The sequence below is a fragment of the Barbus barbus genome, assembly GCF_936440315.1.
Source record: "Barbus barbus genome assembly, chromosome: 27".
NCBI lineage: Eukaryota > Metazoa > Chordata > Actinopteri > Cypriniformes > Cyprinidae > Barbus > Barbus barbus.
Window position 1 is genome coordinate 22,734,975 of NC_136755.1, and position 15,455 is coordinate 22,750,429.

The following is a 15,455-nucleotide window of genomic DNA, read 5'->3' on the forward strand; positions in this document are numbered from 1 at the left end:
AAGATTAAAAATGGTATAAAGACTGCACAATATAGAACCTCCAGGCTATAATGACTTTTGAACCCCTGAACTGGGCTTAAAATATTTATTAATTTTATTTTGTAATTTTTCCTTTTACATTTTGTTTAGTTTTTATCTAAATGACAATACTCTGCAACAGTTTATACCAACCATGAGGCGGCCCCTGGTGACGGCACTGTGGACATGCAGCAAAGCTCCTTTGACATCCTGCACCTCCGCTGACCACATGCAGCAGTTCACATGAGCCCATTCATTCTGTCCAATATACAGCAGCCTACCAGCATCCTACACATACAAAGACAACACAACTCAAGTGAGCCGAACATGAGATTCATCTCTGAACACAGAACTGGTAAAGGCTTCACCTACATTCGGTTTGGCATCTCCATGTTGCTGGCAGAGGGAGCACTGTCTTTCATCCATGATAGACTGAGAGTTCACATTCTGCAGATCTGTGGTTCATGAGAAAAAAATGAACAAAAGATACAAACAAGAGGATAACATGAGCCACAAAGACAAAAACAATGCGTTTACCTTGAGATTTCGATTGAGGGTTTTCTGGATCCTGCTCTTTGAGCCATTGTGCATAACTGTGTTCATCGCTGGGGGGAATTATGGCCTCAGGGAGCATACCGCTATGAAACAAAAGGGGCAAAATTAACCTTAACAACACAAACATTGAACGCATGTAGCATATTAAAATAAAAAACATTAGGTTTCCTACCTTGGATATTCTTGCATTTGACAGTTCCATGTTTTGGGGTCCTGACTGTTAAACCAGCAAAATACTTGTTCTACTAGCTGCAAAGACAACACAAAGACATTTAAAAAGGAGCAAAATATGCACCAAGATGAACTACAGGCTGTAATTATCACTCATACAATATGCATTGCATTAAAATGCTCAATAATAGCTGAACATCAGCAGCTATTACAGGCTTACAGGAAAAACTAATTACCTTTATATAATACAATTTGGCTTGACCAGTGGGCCTTTGCTCCTCTAGAAGATATTCTTTTCTCAGCCTTTCCACCATCACTGCCACCACATCCTCATGAAATGCTTTCTGAAAGACCCAGGAAAACTGCTTTTAGGTACTGTTTTATATACATTTAACTGATGCCGAAACTCTCAACTGTGATATGATATGACTCTCAACTGATATGATTCAGACTTAAATATATTGATAAACTAAGAAATTCAATAGCTCTCCAATAGCTTTGGATTGAATATAAACTATAGAGTATTAGAGTATTAAAGGGGTCATAGGATGCCCATTTTCCACAAGCTGATATGATTCTTTTCGTTCTTAATGAAGTCTATAACAATGGAATAATTTTAATGTAATGGTATATTACAATAGTAATGGAATATTATTACATTATTTTATTATACTTGTTGATGTGTATTTGTAATTGACAATGTCTTTAGGCTACTGTTCTTCAATGCAAACACCACAGAAACCATATAGTTAGGCTACTTTTTTACCATGGTAATGAGGCGCTGTACTTTTGGTTATGTATAAAAGATGAGGCTGTTACAGTTTTCACAATGGTACTTTCAAATGTACATCTGCATCCCAACTCAAAAGCAATAAAAGTTCAGGAAGAGTGTTTTCAGCCTTTTTTAAATGTATATTTTATATAAAAAAATATGGCATGCAGCTTCAAACAATGGCATAAATCTGTTCAAAATAATTGTTATTAATAAATCGCAATTACAATCTCAAGGGAATAATCGACAATTATGATTTTTGTCATAATCGTGCAGCCCTAGTTGTCATGACTAAATTAAATCAAGTCATAATTAGTTTCACATGTATAAGAGATCTCACCAGTGAAGTGTACAGGCCATTCTCCAGCTTCTGCTCTACAGGATGTAGACAACAGCCTGACCGCTCCTTTACAACCTCAAAATCTGGACACACCTCACACTGTTGAGATACACACATAAAGCACATTTGATTCACCAGGACATTGCAAGAGTATGAACAGATAAATTGTTTGGCTTAAAGGGGACATTGTCAGTAAACAGCAGCTGAAAACTTCACCTGTGCACACATGAGGAGGTGGCTGATGGTCGGAGAACTCTTCAATCCATTCATGATCTTCTCCAGACCGTTCCGCAAAACTTCCTGAACAACTTCCTGCCAACCGCTGCGGAATCTCTTACTGCAGGGAGCACAGGAGAACACCAGACTCTTCCCCCGCAGACGACACAGGATCTCATACAGATCATCTGAAAAAGTAAAAGGTAAGATGGAAATACAAGACAACGTATTATGTGTGGCATCAGTGAGGCACTGAAAATGGACACATCCTACCTGTGAGCCCCTCACATTTGGGATGGACCCAGTGGGCACATCGGGCACATTGCATCATGCTGCTGTCAAACTCATGTTCCTCGTAGCACTTCAGACACACCGTGCAGAAGTTCCCTGAAAACACACACAAAACAAATTACAACAATGCAAAATCAGACATAAGGATTTTTAGAGTTGCTGAGGACATTACTATAAAATTTTTATATAATAGTAATATAATAACCCTAGAGATGGTTGTGCGTGAAAATTTTTGAAGTTTTTGAAATACTCAGACCAGCCCGTCTGGCACCAACAACCATTCCACGTTCAAAGTCACTTAAATCCCCTTTCTTCCCCATTCTGATGCTCAGTTTGAACTTCAGCAAGTCGTCTTTACCACATCTAGATGCCTAAATGCATTGAGTTGCTGCCATGTGATTGGCAGATTAGCAATTTGTGTTACCAAGCAGTTGAACAGGAGTACTTAATAAAGTGGCATGTGAGAGAGAGAGAGAGAGTGTGTGTGTGTGTGTGTGTATATATAATATATATATAATATATAATATATATATATATATATATATATATATATATATATATATATATATATATATAATATAAATGCTGTCAATCGATTAAATAAAATAGCTAATTAAGCACACATTTTTCTTAAATTAATCGCGATTAAGCCCACCTAACATTAAAGTTTTTAAATATACTTTTATATTGCAATAATTTCACATTCAATCTTCAAATTAATGTACAAACAACATAAAGACAGTATATATTTTTTTGAATATCTGTTTAATGGCATTTTTTTTTATGACTGAAGGCCAGTATCACTGATACCAATACTGATTTCTCTATCAAATTGCTCCCCACCCTCAATATTTACTAATATTTATAGCCATTCAACATTACAGTATAATTGAGAGATATCAATTTTAACATTTTAATATTAATTTTAATATATGGATGAATCCTTAAAACTATAAAAGTAATTTTTTCCTCTTTCTTTTTTCTTTGTCATTTGATTAATAGACATCACAGCAGCTGGTTATTAAGTTATTTCTTTAAGAGCTGCCGCTGCTAAACGTGACGCAGGTCTGACACGCATCATATTTTCTCTCAACTCTTTTTACCATTTCTGACACACTTCAGGCCATAAAGTCTCCATTAATGAGCTGACGAGTTGAATCGGGTGTGTTAGATGAGGGAGACCGTGCTGGGCTGCTCAAGGACAGTTTTGAAAACCATTTCATAGACGTGTTCTTAAATGTTACTCATAAAATACAGGTGCTGGTCATAAAATTAGAATATCATGAAAAAGTTGATTTATTTCAGTAATACCATTCAAAAAGTGAAACTTGTATATTAGATTCATTCATTACACACAGACTGATATATTTCAAATGTTTCTTTCCTTTAATTTTGACGATTATAACTGACAACTAATGAAAGTCCCAAATTCAGTATCTCAGAAAATTAGAATATTGTGAAAATGTTCAATATTGAAGGCCCCTGGTGCCACACTCTAATCAGCTAATTAACTCAAAACACCTGCAAAAGCCTTTAAATGGTCTCAGTCTAGTTCTGTAGGCTACACAATCATGGGGAAGACTGCTGACTTGACAGTTGCCCAAAAGACGACCATTGACACCTTGCACAAGGAGGGCAAGACACAAAAGGTCATTGCTAAAGAGGCTGGCTGTTCACAGAGCTCTGTGTCCAAGCATATTAATAGAGAGGCGAAGGGAAGGACAAGATGTGGTAGAAAAAAGTGTACAAGCAATAAGGATAACCGCACCCTGGAGAGGATTGTGAAACAAACTCCATTCAAAAATGTGGGGGAGATTCACAAAGAGTGGACTGCAGCTGAAGTCAGTGCTTCAAGAACCACCACGCACAGACGTATGCAAGACATGGGTTTCAGCTGTCACATTCCTTGTGTCAAGCCACTCTTGAACAAGAGACAGCGTCAGAAGCGTCTTGACTGGACTGCTGCTGAGTGGTCCAAAGTTATGTTCCCTGATGAAAGTAAATTTTGCATTTCCTTTGGAAATCAAGGTCCCAGAGTCTGGAGGAAGAGAGGAGAGGCACATAATCTACGTTGCTTGAGGTCCAGTGTAAAGTTTCCACAGTCATTGATGGTTTGGGGTGCCATGTCATCTGCTGGTGTTGGTCCATTGTGTTTTCTGAGGTCCAAGGTCAACGCAGCCGTCTACCAGGAAGTTTTAGAGCACTTCATGCTTCCTGCTGCTGACCAACTTTATGGAGATGCAGATTTCATTTTCCAACAGGACTTGGCACCTGCACACACTGCCAAAGCTACCAGTACCTGGTTTAAGGACCATGGTATCCCTGTTCTTGATTGGCCAGCAAACTCGCCTGACCTTAACCCCATAGAAAACCTATGGGGTATTGTGAAGAGGAAGATGCAATACGCCAGACCCAACAATTCAGAAGAGCTGAAGGCCACTATCAGAGCAACATGGGCTCTCATAACACCTGAGCAGTGCCACAGACTGACCGACTCCATGCCACACCGCATTGCTGCAGTAATCCAGGCCAAAGGAGCCTCAACTAAATATTGAGTGCTGTACATGCTCATACTTTTCAGTTGGCCAACATTTCTAAAAATCATTTTTTGTGCATTGGTCTTAATTGATATTCTAATTTTCTGAGATTTTGAATCTGGGACTTTCATTTGTTGTCAGTTATAATCAAAATTAAAGAAAATAAACGTTTGAAATATATCAGTCTGTGTGTAATGAATGAATCTAACATACAAGTTTCACTTTTTGAATGGTATTACTGAAATAAATCAACTTTTTCATGATATTCTAATTTTATGACCAGCACCTGTATATTACATGCACGCACAGTTTTAAGGCAGCTTTAATCGCCTTTTTGGTAACATCATGGCTTAACTGAACACGACATTGCATGCACGTAGTTTATTTCATGCTTTGATATGAAATAATACAGGCTACAGCGCGCGCTCGCACCTTTGTGCGTGCAATTGAGCACACACTGCGAGCAAAGTACCGTTTCCGCACTCGTTTGACTAGCACCTGCCGCTGAAGTGGAGAGCGCGTCTGAAATGTCTCCCAGTTGATGTGGTCGTAAAGACGTTCTTCGACTGAATAAATGCACTTCTTGTCAAGAGAAAAAGTGACAGAAACAGCAGTTGTGAGTGGGGTGGCCAAACCTAGCTCCGCCCCTGTGTTAATTGCGTAAAATATTTTTAACGCTTTAAACTGAAAAAATGAATCTCCTATGTTAACGCGCTAATTTTGACACCACTGATATTTTTTATATATACACATACATACATACATACACACACTCACCGGCCACTTTATTAGGTACACCTGTTCAATTACTTGGTGTAACAAATTGCTAATCTGCCAATCACATGGCAGCAACTCAATGCATTTAGTTGCTGCCAACGTGGAATGGTTGGTGCCAGATGGGCTGGTCTGAGTATTTCAAAAACTGCTGATCTACTGGGATTTTCACGCACAACCATCTCTAGGGTTTACAGAGAATGGTCTGAAAAAGAGAAAATATCCAGTGAGCGGCAGTTGTATGGACGAAAATGCCTTGTTGATGTCTGGTTAGAGGTGATAGAAAGGCAACAAATAACCACTCGTCACAACCAAGGTATGCAGAATACCATCTCTGAACGCACAACACGTCGAATCCTGAAGCAGATGGGCTACAGCAACAGAAGACCACACCGGGTGCCGCTCCTGTCAGCTAAGAACAGGAAATGAGGCTACAATTCGCACAGGCTCACCAAAATTGGACAATAGAAGATTGGAAAAAAGTTGCCTGGTCTGATGAGTCTCGATTTCTGCTGCAACATTCAGATGTTAGGGTCAGATGCATGGATCCATCCTGCCTTGTCTCAGCTGTTCAGACTGGTGGTGGTGGTGTAATGGTGTGGGGGATATTTTCTTGGCACACTTGGGCCCCTTAATACCAATTGAGCATTGTTTAAACGCCACAGCCTACCTGAGTATTGTTGCTGACCATGTCCATCCCTTTATGACTACAGTGTACCCATCTTCTGAAAAGCTCAAATCATCTCAGACTGGTTTCTTGAGCATGACAATGAGTTCACTTTACTCAAATGGCCTCCACAGTCACCAGATCTCAATCCAATAGAGCACCTTTGGGACGTGGTGGAATGGGAGATTCGCATCATGGATGTGCAGCCGACAAATCTGCAGCAACTGCGTGATGCCATCATGTCAATATGGACCAAAATCTCTGAGGAATGTTTCCAACACCTTGTTGAATATATGCCACGAAGAATTAAGGCAGTTCTGAAGGCAAAAGGGGGTCCAACCCGGTACTAGCAAGGTGTACCTAATAAAGTGGCCAGTGAGTGTATATACACCTATATATACACAATATTCATGTATTTTATAAAACTAACTTAAATATCAATAAATTAAATAAAATGGATGAAGCCGATAAATAACTAAACTATATGCAAATAATTACAAAAGTTTTTTTTTTATTATTTGATTAAGTCTAAAAATGACTAAATCTGGTCTCACTTCAATAAAAATCTTTTCATAAGAATAAACTGAAAAGTGAAGACTCCTAGAAGAGTTCAAGACATCACAGTCCTATAGTGCCATTCAAAAGTTTGGGATCGGTAAGACTTTTAATGTATTTTAAAGAAGTTTCTTATGCTCATCAAGGCTGCATTTATTTGTTCAAAAACACAGAAAAAAATGTAACTTTGTGAAATATTACTGCAATTTAAAATAGTTTTCGATTTTAATATACTTTAAAATATAATTTATTCACTTATGAGACACTGAAGACTGGGTAATGGCTGATTTTATATATATATATATATATATTTATATATATTATATATATATAAAATCAGCCATTACCCAGTATACACACACACACATATACACATACACATTTATATATAAATAAATAAAATGAGTCACACTAATTAATATAATCTAAAAACAATCTGACAAGATGTCTGCATTGTCAAACCTTTGCTATGGAGTTTGCTACAGTCAGGGCAGAGTTCCAGCTCATGGTTCCAGGATGTGTCCGAGGACTTCCCAGGAGTCACACCACAGCTCTTACACCTAATGCACAGCATACAAATCTACAAAGAAACAAAGCAAACTTTATTGATGGACCAATATCGTACAAAAAAAAAAAAAAAAACACTACAAAAACGTATTGTACTTATTATTCTCACTGTACATATAATTCAAACGGAATTGTGTGAAAAACTAGGAGAAAATTAAAATGATTTATGATTTTTGGACATGTGGCAGGGAAATAACTCACCCATGAGATGTTCATTTTGACAGGTTTGGGATATGTGGGTCCTAAACAGGATGGATGGTAGCAGTACATGCATCTCTTGCACTGCAAAACTGGCTAAATGGGGAAGAACAGAACATATGCTATCAAATATATATATGCACTTGCATGGCTCTTTCGTTTACAATACATCTTCTGCAAAAAAAAAAAAAAAAAAAAAACTGTAGGTCTGCTTCCATAACTATTCTATATTAGTACTAAATTTAAATTTAAATTTATTTTTACACTAAGTGTAAAGCACCTTTGCTTGCTTGCTCTTGCGGCCACAAACATGGCAGAACTTGCAGCGTCGGCAGCACCAGTTCTCCTTGTTCTCCACCTTTGGACGGTCGTCCGCTGGCAGGCAGAAATGGTGAAAAGGCTCACAGCACATCTGACAATAGATCATCTGGGAAAGAGAACAATTCATCTCAAAATTAATTAAGGATCAACTTCTTCAGCATAAAATGAAAATGGACATGACCACTGACATGCTGTAGTACTGTGTTATGACAGAAGTAGTATGGTTGATGATTCAGTAGTATTGAGTAATGTAATGAGAGCTGGATCTTACATCATGCTGGCCTTTGCTGGCACAGAGCAGACACACAAACTGGGGCATGATGGGGACTGAAGTGAGAATACTCAATCCTCCCATCAACCACACATTCTGGATGTGACAGTCTTCCTGCATAAAGTAACAAATACATTGTTAAAATAATAAAAAGAGAGAATAAAATAAATTTGATAGTCAGTTTTGGGAATTATAAATATATTCTGACATGTAATTTTCCTTCAGAAAACATTATTCATAAAATGAAAAAAAGGTTCTTTATATACAAATATTACTAAATATTATCACCATAAAACTGTTATTTTTCATTGTTTAAAATTGTGTGTACATATATACAAAAAGTCATGGGCAAAAATATCGGCTGTGAAAATGAATCTGCATTGTTAATCCTTGTGATCTTTTATTTAAAAAAATTCACAAAAATCTAACCTTTCATTGGATAATAAGAATTTAAAATGGGGGGAAATATCATTAAGAAATAAATGTTTTTCTCAAATACACGTTGGACACAATTGTTGGCACCCCTAGAAATTCTTATGAGTAAAATATCTCTGAAGTATATTGCAATTCATATTCACAATTTTGAGCACTCCAGGGTGATTATGAACATGAAATTATCCAGCCATGGCTTCCTGTTTCACAGAAATATAAATCGGAGGGAAAAAAAACCCCAAATTCCCTTAATCATCCATCACAATGAGAAAAACCAAAGAATATATTTCTGATGTGCATCAAAAGATAATTGAGCTTCACAAATTAGTGAAGTGGCTTTAAGAAAAGAGCTAGAGCAGTGAAAATTCCCATTTCCGCCATCAGGGTAATAATTAAGTGAAAGTGAAGTGACGTGTGGCCAAGTATGGTGACCCATACTCGGAATTTGTGCTCTGCATTTAACCCATCCAAGTGCGCGCACACAGCAGTGAACACTCACACCGTGAACACACACCCGGAGCAGTGGGCAGCCAATGTTGCAGCGCCCGGGGAGCAGTTGGGGGTTCGGTGCCTTGCTCAAGGGTCTCACCTCAGTCGTGGTATTGAAAATGGAGAGAGCTGGTTATTCACTCCCCCCACCTACAATCCCTGCCAGACCTGAGACTCGAACCCCTGACCTTCGGGTTGCAAGTCCGACTCCCTATCCATTAGGCCACGACTGCCCCAAGAATTTCCAATCAACATAAAATGTTACAAAACTGCCTGGAAGACGACGTGTCTATATCGTCTTAATGCATGGTGAGAAGGAGAGTTTGAGTGGCTAAAGACTCTCCAAGGACCACAGCTGGAGAATTGCAGAAAATAGTTGAGTCTCGGGGTCAGAAAACCTTAAAAATAAAATAGTCAAACAGCACCTACATCACCACATGTTGTTTGGGAGCGTTTCAAGAAAAATTCTCCTAACTCATCCAAAAACAAACTCCAGCATATTCAGTTATCAGACAACTGGGAATTCAAATGGGACTGGCTTCTATGGACCATATATTTCTAGTATTATCTATCAAACTAATTTGATCATTCGCTTATTAAAACCACGAGTGCAGCGCGCGTGCACATGTGATAAATGCAGGGAAACAGTTAGGCTGACAGAGAAGATGTCAGAATTAGAGACACACATCCAAACTTTAGTGGAGGACAGTAAGAATGTGAGAGTTGTAGATACTGCTTTGGATACGACTAGCTCAGGGAGTCCTGTACATTGTTCGGTTCCGGTAGAGCCCGTGCAGCAGGGCAACTGGGTGACTGTGAGGCAGCCTAGTCGCGGGTCAAAACACCACTCTTCCGTTCCGATCAAAACATCAAACAGGTTCTCCCCACTCAGTGACTCACCCAATGAGAAACCTGATGAAAGTGCTCTAGTTATTGGTGATTCTATTGTACGGAGCGTGAAAATAGAGACACCAGCCACCGTAGTCCAATGTTTACCGGGAGCCAGAGCGCCAGACATCTTGGCAAATTTAAAAGTGCTGGCTAATGCTAAATGTAAATTCAGTAAGATTGTTATTTACGTCGGCACTAATGATGTTTGACTTCGCCAGTCGGAGATCACTAAATATAATGTTAAAGAAGCGTGTGAACTTGCAAGTACTTAATCTCATATTGTCACTTTGGCCATGTTATCCTCATGAATTAAAATTAGGAATGTGGGTCTTTTTATAAAGTGAATTTTACATTAAAAAACATTAAACATTTACATTAAAAAAGTTTTTATATTTATATAAATTTAAAAAATATCATAAGTCCTCCAAAAACTGCATAAATGTGGAGCAAAAACATTAATAAACGGAGTAAAAATACATTTGTTAAAAAAAATTATATTAATTATTATGTTACAAAATTACATTTTGTTGCCTGGGGTCAAAAAAGACAGTATGAAACCGTAAGAGTGTAATTCCCAAACGAACAGTGCACAAGCGTTAAGAAAGAGAGTGCTCCTAAACTCAGCTCCTTACCTGTATAAAAGACACCTGGGAGCCAGAAATCTTGCTGATTGATAGGGGATCAAATACTTATTTGACTCATTAAAATGCAATTGAATTTATAACTTTTTTGAAATGCGTTTTTCTGGATTTTTTTTGTTGTTGTTCTGTCTCTCACTGTTCAAATAAACCTACCATTAAAATTATAGACTGATAATTTCTGTGTCAGTGGGCAAACGTACAAAATCAGCAGGGGATCAAATAATTTTGTTACCCACTGTATATATTAGGTGTAACGTTACACAAATATGACGGTTCGGTACGTACCTCGGTTTTAACGTCACGGTTCGGTATGATTTCGGTACAGCAGGGGGAAAAACTAAACTTTTTTTACTTATTTTTTCCGGTGGTTTACTGAACAAGTTGCTCTTTCTTTAAATACATTTATAAGTTATAGTTAAAATTTACTTAGTGATACAAATCTACCTCAGTTTATGCTTAAAACTATAGCCCTTTTACATTATAAGGTTACAATTAGGCCTAACAACTTAACCCAAATTTAATTACTAGTGTATTTATTTTTTAAATAGATGATCAACACTCTTCTTTAAAAAACAATTGTATGCAAACATGTAAATTGCACAATGCAGTTTATAAATTAACTTATATATAACATTTCTAGGCTATTTGTTAAAATATAACACACTGGCTGTCCTAGCATGTTTCATAAAAGATTAATTTAAACATACATTCAATAATTAAGACTAACAGGTTTAGTAAAATATAATGAGTATATGGTGTAATATTTCGCGAAATGCTTCTCTCTAGACTTCATTTCTCTAGTGACTTGCTGAGGTAAATTAAATGCTACGTGACATTTTATTTCCACAATGTTTAGTTGATGTCTTTCCGCGGTTGAAAAACTGATCGAGCAATTACATGAGGCATGAGATGTTCAGTCATGTTTATTCACATTAAAACTAGTAGTACAGAGGAAGGAATGATCGCGTTCAATCGTGCTCCGCTCTGCAAAAGTCTGCGGCACGTCATAGCTCAGACACGGGAACTGGAGCTGATCGCAGCCGCTCGAGTCAATGTTGCGTTTATACCATCACGTTTCTGAACCGTCCCAGAAGCGGCTCTCACACTTGGTCCGCTTGCCTGGTCCTACCCAGAGTTTGTTTGCTCCCCCCTCCCCCTGGTGGTCTGCATTCATATTATTTTATTTGGGTCCGAACCGCGGTTTGTTTGCATCATCAAGCCAGCAGCTGTTTACCCCGTTGATTAGTAACGACGGCACAGGAGGTGGTGGCAAAATGCATAAGATTGCTCTCTGCACTTTTATATAACAAACACACATTATTTGTTCAAATAATACGGCATTAAGGGGAAGCGGTGTGTGAACATACACCCGGACCAGTGGGCACTTAATTAATAGAGGTTCACTTCCGTGATTTGGTACGATTGCGTTCACATCAGCAGCAAACCGTACCGGAGTTCACTTGAACCGTACCCCAGAAGCGGACTCCAGTTCGGAAGAACGTTCACATCATCCAAACGAACCAAACTCTGACATCAATCGAACCTGGGTGCGCACCAAAAGTGCTAGTGTGAAAGCACCTTAAGGCGTTTATACAGCGATCTGACATGCCACATCAAAGACTGTCAAAACACCATATATTATTTGAATTTCCTGAAAAAATAAAAAAAATACAGTATTTGTTCGGTTCACATGCGTGCCGAAACTAAAGACCCGTACCAAAACGGTTCGGTACAAATACATGTACCATTACACCCCTTAATATATTGTATTATATATATACACTCACTGGCCACTTTCTTAGGTACACCTTGCTAGTACCGGGTTGGAACCCCTTTTGCCTTCAGAACTGCCTTCTTCGTGGCATATATTCAACAAGGTGTTGGAAACATTCCTCAGAGATTTTGGTCCATCTTGACATGATAGCATCACGCAGTTGCTGCAGATTTGTCAGCTGCACATCCATGATGCGAATCTCCCGTTCCACCACATCCCAAAGGTGCTCTACTGGATTGAGATCTGGTGACTGTGGAGGCCATTTCAGTAAAGTGAACTCATTGTCATGGTCAAGAAACCAGTCTGAGATGATTTGAGCTTTGTGACATGGTGCATTATCCTGCTGGAAGTAGCCATCAGAAGATGGGTACACTGTAGTCATGAAGGGATGGACATGGTCAGCAACAATACTCAGGTAGTCTGTGGCGTTTAAACAATGCTCAATTGGTACTAAGGGGCCCAAAGTGTGCCAAGAAAATATCTCTTACACCATTACACCACCACCACCACCACCAGCCTGAACCGTTGAGACAAGACAGGATGGATCCATGCTTTCATGTTCTGCAGCAACTGCGTGATGCTATCATATCAATATGGACCAAAATCTCTGAGGAATGTTTCCAACACCTTGTTGAATCTATGCCACGAAGATTAAGGCAGTTCTGAAGGCAAAAGGGAGTCCAACCCGGTACTAGCAAGGTGTACCTAATAAAGTGGCCAGTGAGTGTATATATATATAATACACACACACACACACATAGACAGATGGTCTTAACGTAGCTTATGCTGTGTTTATTAACAGGTTTTTTTTAATTATATAATACTATACAATATTACAGTTTTTACTATATTTTTAATCAAATAATTACAGCCTTTGAGAGCATAAGAGACTTTTTTCAAAAACAATGCATTTAAAATCTTTAAAAAAAACAAAAAAACTAATCATTCCAAACTTTTAACGGTTAATGTATATATTAATTCAAACTTCGTGCATTTTGGATGAATAATCTATACTTAACCACAACACCCAAAAAGACTAAGCTTCTGGTTTTATAGAAAACTCATTGAAATCTCAGTGCTGACCTTGAAGTCCACACGAATCTTGTTCATTGTCCCCTGTGACAGCTTGACCCTCTGGGTGTAGCCATTGACCTGTGGAGTCAGGACACTGGACGGCGTGTGCTCCACCGAAGTCTGAGAATGAGTAAGAGAGGAGCAATGAGTAAAAGCTTGCTCCTCTTCCACCACCTCACACATCACTTTCTGTGAGTTTGTGCTGTCGCATTCAGTAAGCAGGATTGCTAATCCCATATGGGCCGCTTGCACAACACTGGCTGGAAGCCTCTCCAGCCGCAACTGTAGCCTACGCCCAGGCTTGAGGGAGGGACTTCCTGTGGGGGTGAAGGGATGGTGGGGTGGTGCTGGAGGGTCCGATGATGATGATGATGGTTCAAGTGGCTCCTGCGTGAATGTCAAAAAACCAAAAGAATATGGGGTATATGGAGGGGAGCAGCATTATAGTGGGACCACAACACAAGCAGGAAAATGCTTTGATAAAAAGTGGGCAAGAGGAAGACCATCACCAAAACAGAGCATGAGAAGAAATGAGAAAGCAGACAGCAAAGGGAAGCGTTTCCATCACCATCAGAACTGTAGATGTTCAGAACAACAAAAAACAGGAGTAATACTAGTCCAACGATGTCCTAACCAGGCACAACACTATGAGCAAGTATAGTTCTTTAATGTTTAAATTTTTGTCGTAACTAGTGGTAACCAGAAAAAACAATGTGCATATTTACATTTTCATTATTCTCGTTAAGGTAAAGAAAGAAATTAGTTAATGCCAGAAACTCTATGCAACACCTGATTAGAACAAATGGTTATACTGTAGTTGTGGAAAGACAGGAAGAACTGCATCTATAAACAGGGTAAAAAAGCCTTTATTTTTAAGAGAGAAAGACATGAGATGAATCAGGTTTGTTACCAAATGAAGAAGTTAAAGAGGATGACATTTCAGAGATGATTCAGGAATTGGATTACACTATAATTGAATGACCAAAAAAAGGCAGCATGATAAATGCAACCCAAACAAAATTATTTGGGGGGGGGTGTTAAAGGAATGAAGAATTAAAACAGTATCAATTTCATGATAAAACAGCAGTTAGTTAGTTTTCAAGTTAGTTAGTTGTCATTTTCAGGTACTTAAAAAAAAAAAAAAAAAACTTGCAATATATTATAAAATAATTATTTTAAATTTGTATATCATTTCTTTTGTTATTATAACAGCATTTGTGGCCAAATTGTACAGCCCTACAAACAACCCCACCAAACCAGGAGCTTAAAAACTTAAAAACTTGATTAGACTTTTTTCCCCCAAACTGATGCATTCCTTGCCCAAATATATCATTTGATTATCGATTACAGCTTGATTAATTGTCAGACATTTGTCCATTTTGAGATCATCAAAATTCGAGATAAGTTACCATACCTTATTTCTGCGTTGGGCCCAAAAAGCTCTGTAAAGCCCTTGCCGTTTCTGCTTTGTTGCCTCTTCTGGAGCAGTTACAGAAGCAGCCACTTCTGAAAAGTAGTTCAAAGTATTGGTTTGGTCTCAGATAAACTGGTTTTGCATGATCAAGCCAACATATCTCAACTCAAAAAGAAACAAAGAGCTGTCCAATGAATATATAATTTTTAAGTGTTGATATCAAATTCATACCACTTGATTGAGTCTTTAGGGTCCCGCTGGCCTTTGTCTTTTCAGAGCTGACACTCTGTGTCTCTGTGTCAGAGGAGTCGTACCCCAGCAGTTTTCTGTAGGACTGAGGAGTGACTTGTCGTCTGGGCTGCCTCCTAGTGGGGCTGAACTGGGCCTGTCCTCCTCCATCATCTCCCCCTTCCTCCTCGTTTTCTTCTTCGCTGCTGTTCATGCCAGCGGCCACTGATGGCCGGCGCCGCTTCATCTGGACTGTGCC

General features: G+C 38.6%; 1 protein-coding gene across 5 annotated transcripts in view; it reads right to left on the minus strand.

The window, feature by feature from the left end:
• Nucleotides 1-15,455, minus strand: part of LOC306846878 (histone-lysine N-methyltransferase 2B-like) — a 39,112-nt gene that overhangs the window by 9,802 nt on the left and 13,855 nt on the right. For 3 of the 5 annotated variants that reach the window (XM_079380554.1, XM_079380555.1, XM_079380553.1), the window contains 15 exons: nt 15,200-15,448; nt 14,969-15,060; nt 13,564-13,941; nt 8,254-8,367; nt 7,942-8,088; nt 7,665-7,757; nt 7,359-7,476; nt 2,346-2,459; nt 2,073-2,260; nt 1,857-1,955; nt 981-1,088; nt 746-822; nt 556-656; nt 391-473; nt 172-306 (listed from right to left, as the gene is read on the minus strand). In XM_079380554.1, coding sequence (XP_079236680.1) covers nt 172-306; nt 391-473; nt 556-656; nt 746-822; nt 981-1,088; nt 1,857-1,955; nt 2,073-2,260; nt 2,346-2,459; nt 7,359-7,476; nt 7,665-7,757; nt 7,942-8,088; nt 8,254-8,367; nt 13,564-13,941; nt 14,969-15,060; nt 15,200-15,448 — 2,096 coding nt within the window. The remainder of the gene's footprint in view (nt 1-171; nt 307-390; nt 474-555; nt 657-745; nt 823-980; nt 1,089-1,856; nt 1,956-2,072; nt 2,261-2,345; nt 2,460-7,358; nt 7,477-7,664; nt 7,758-7,941; nt 8,089-8,253; nt 8,368-13,563; nt 13,942-14,968; nt 15,061-15,199; nt 15,449-15,455) is intronic. The other 2 variants (XM_079380557.1, XM_079380556.1) reach the window with 1 other exon arrangement.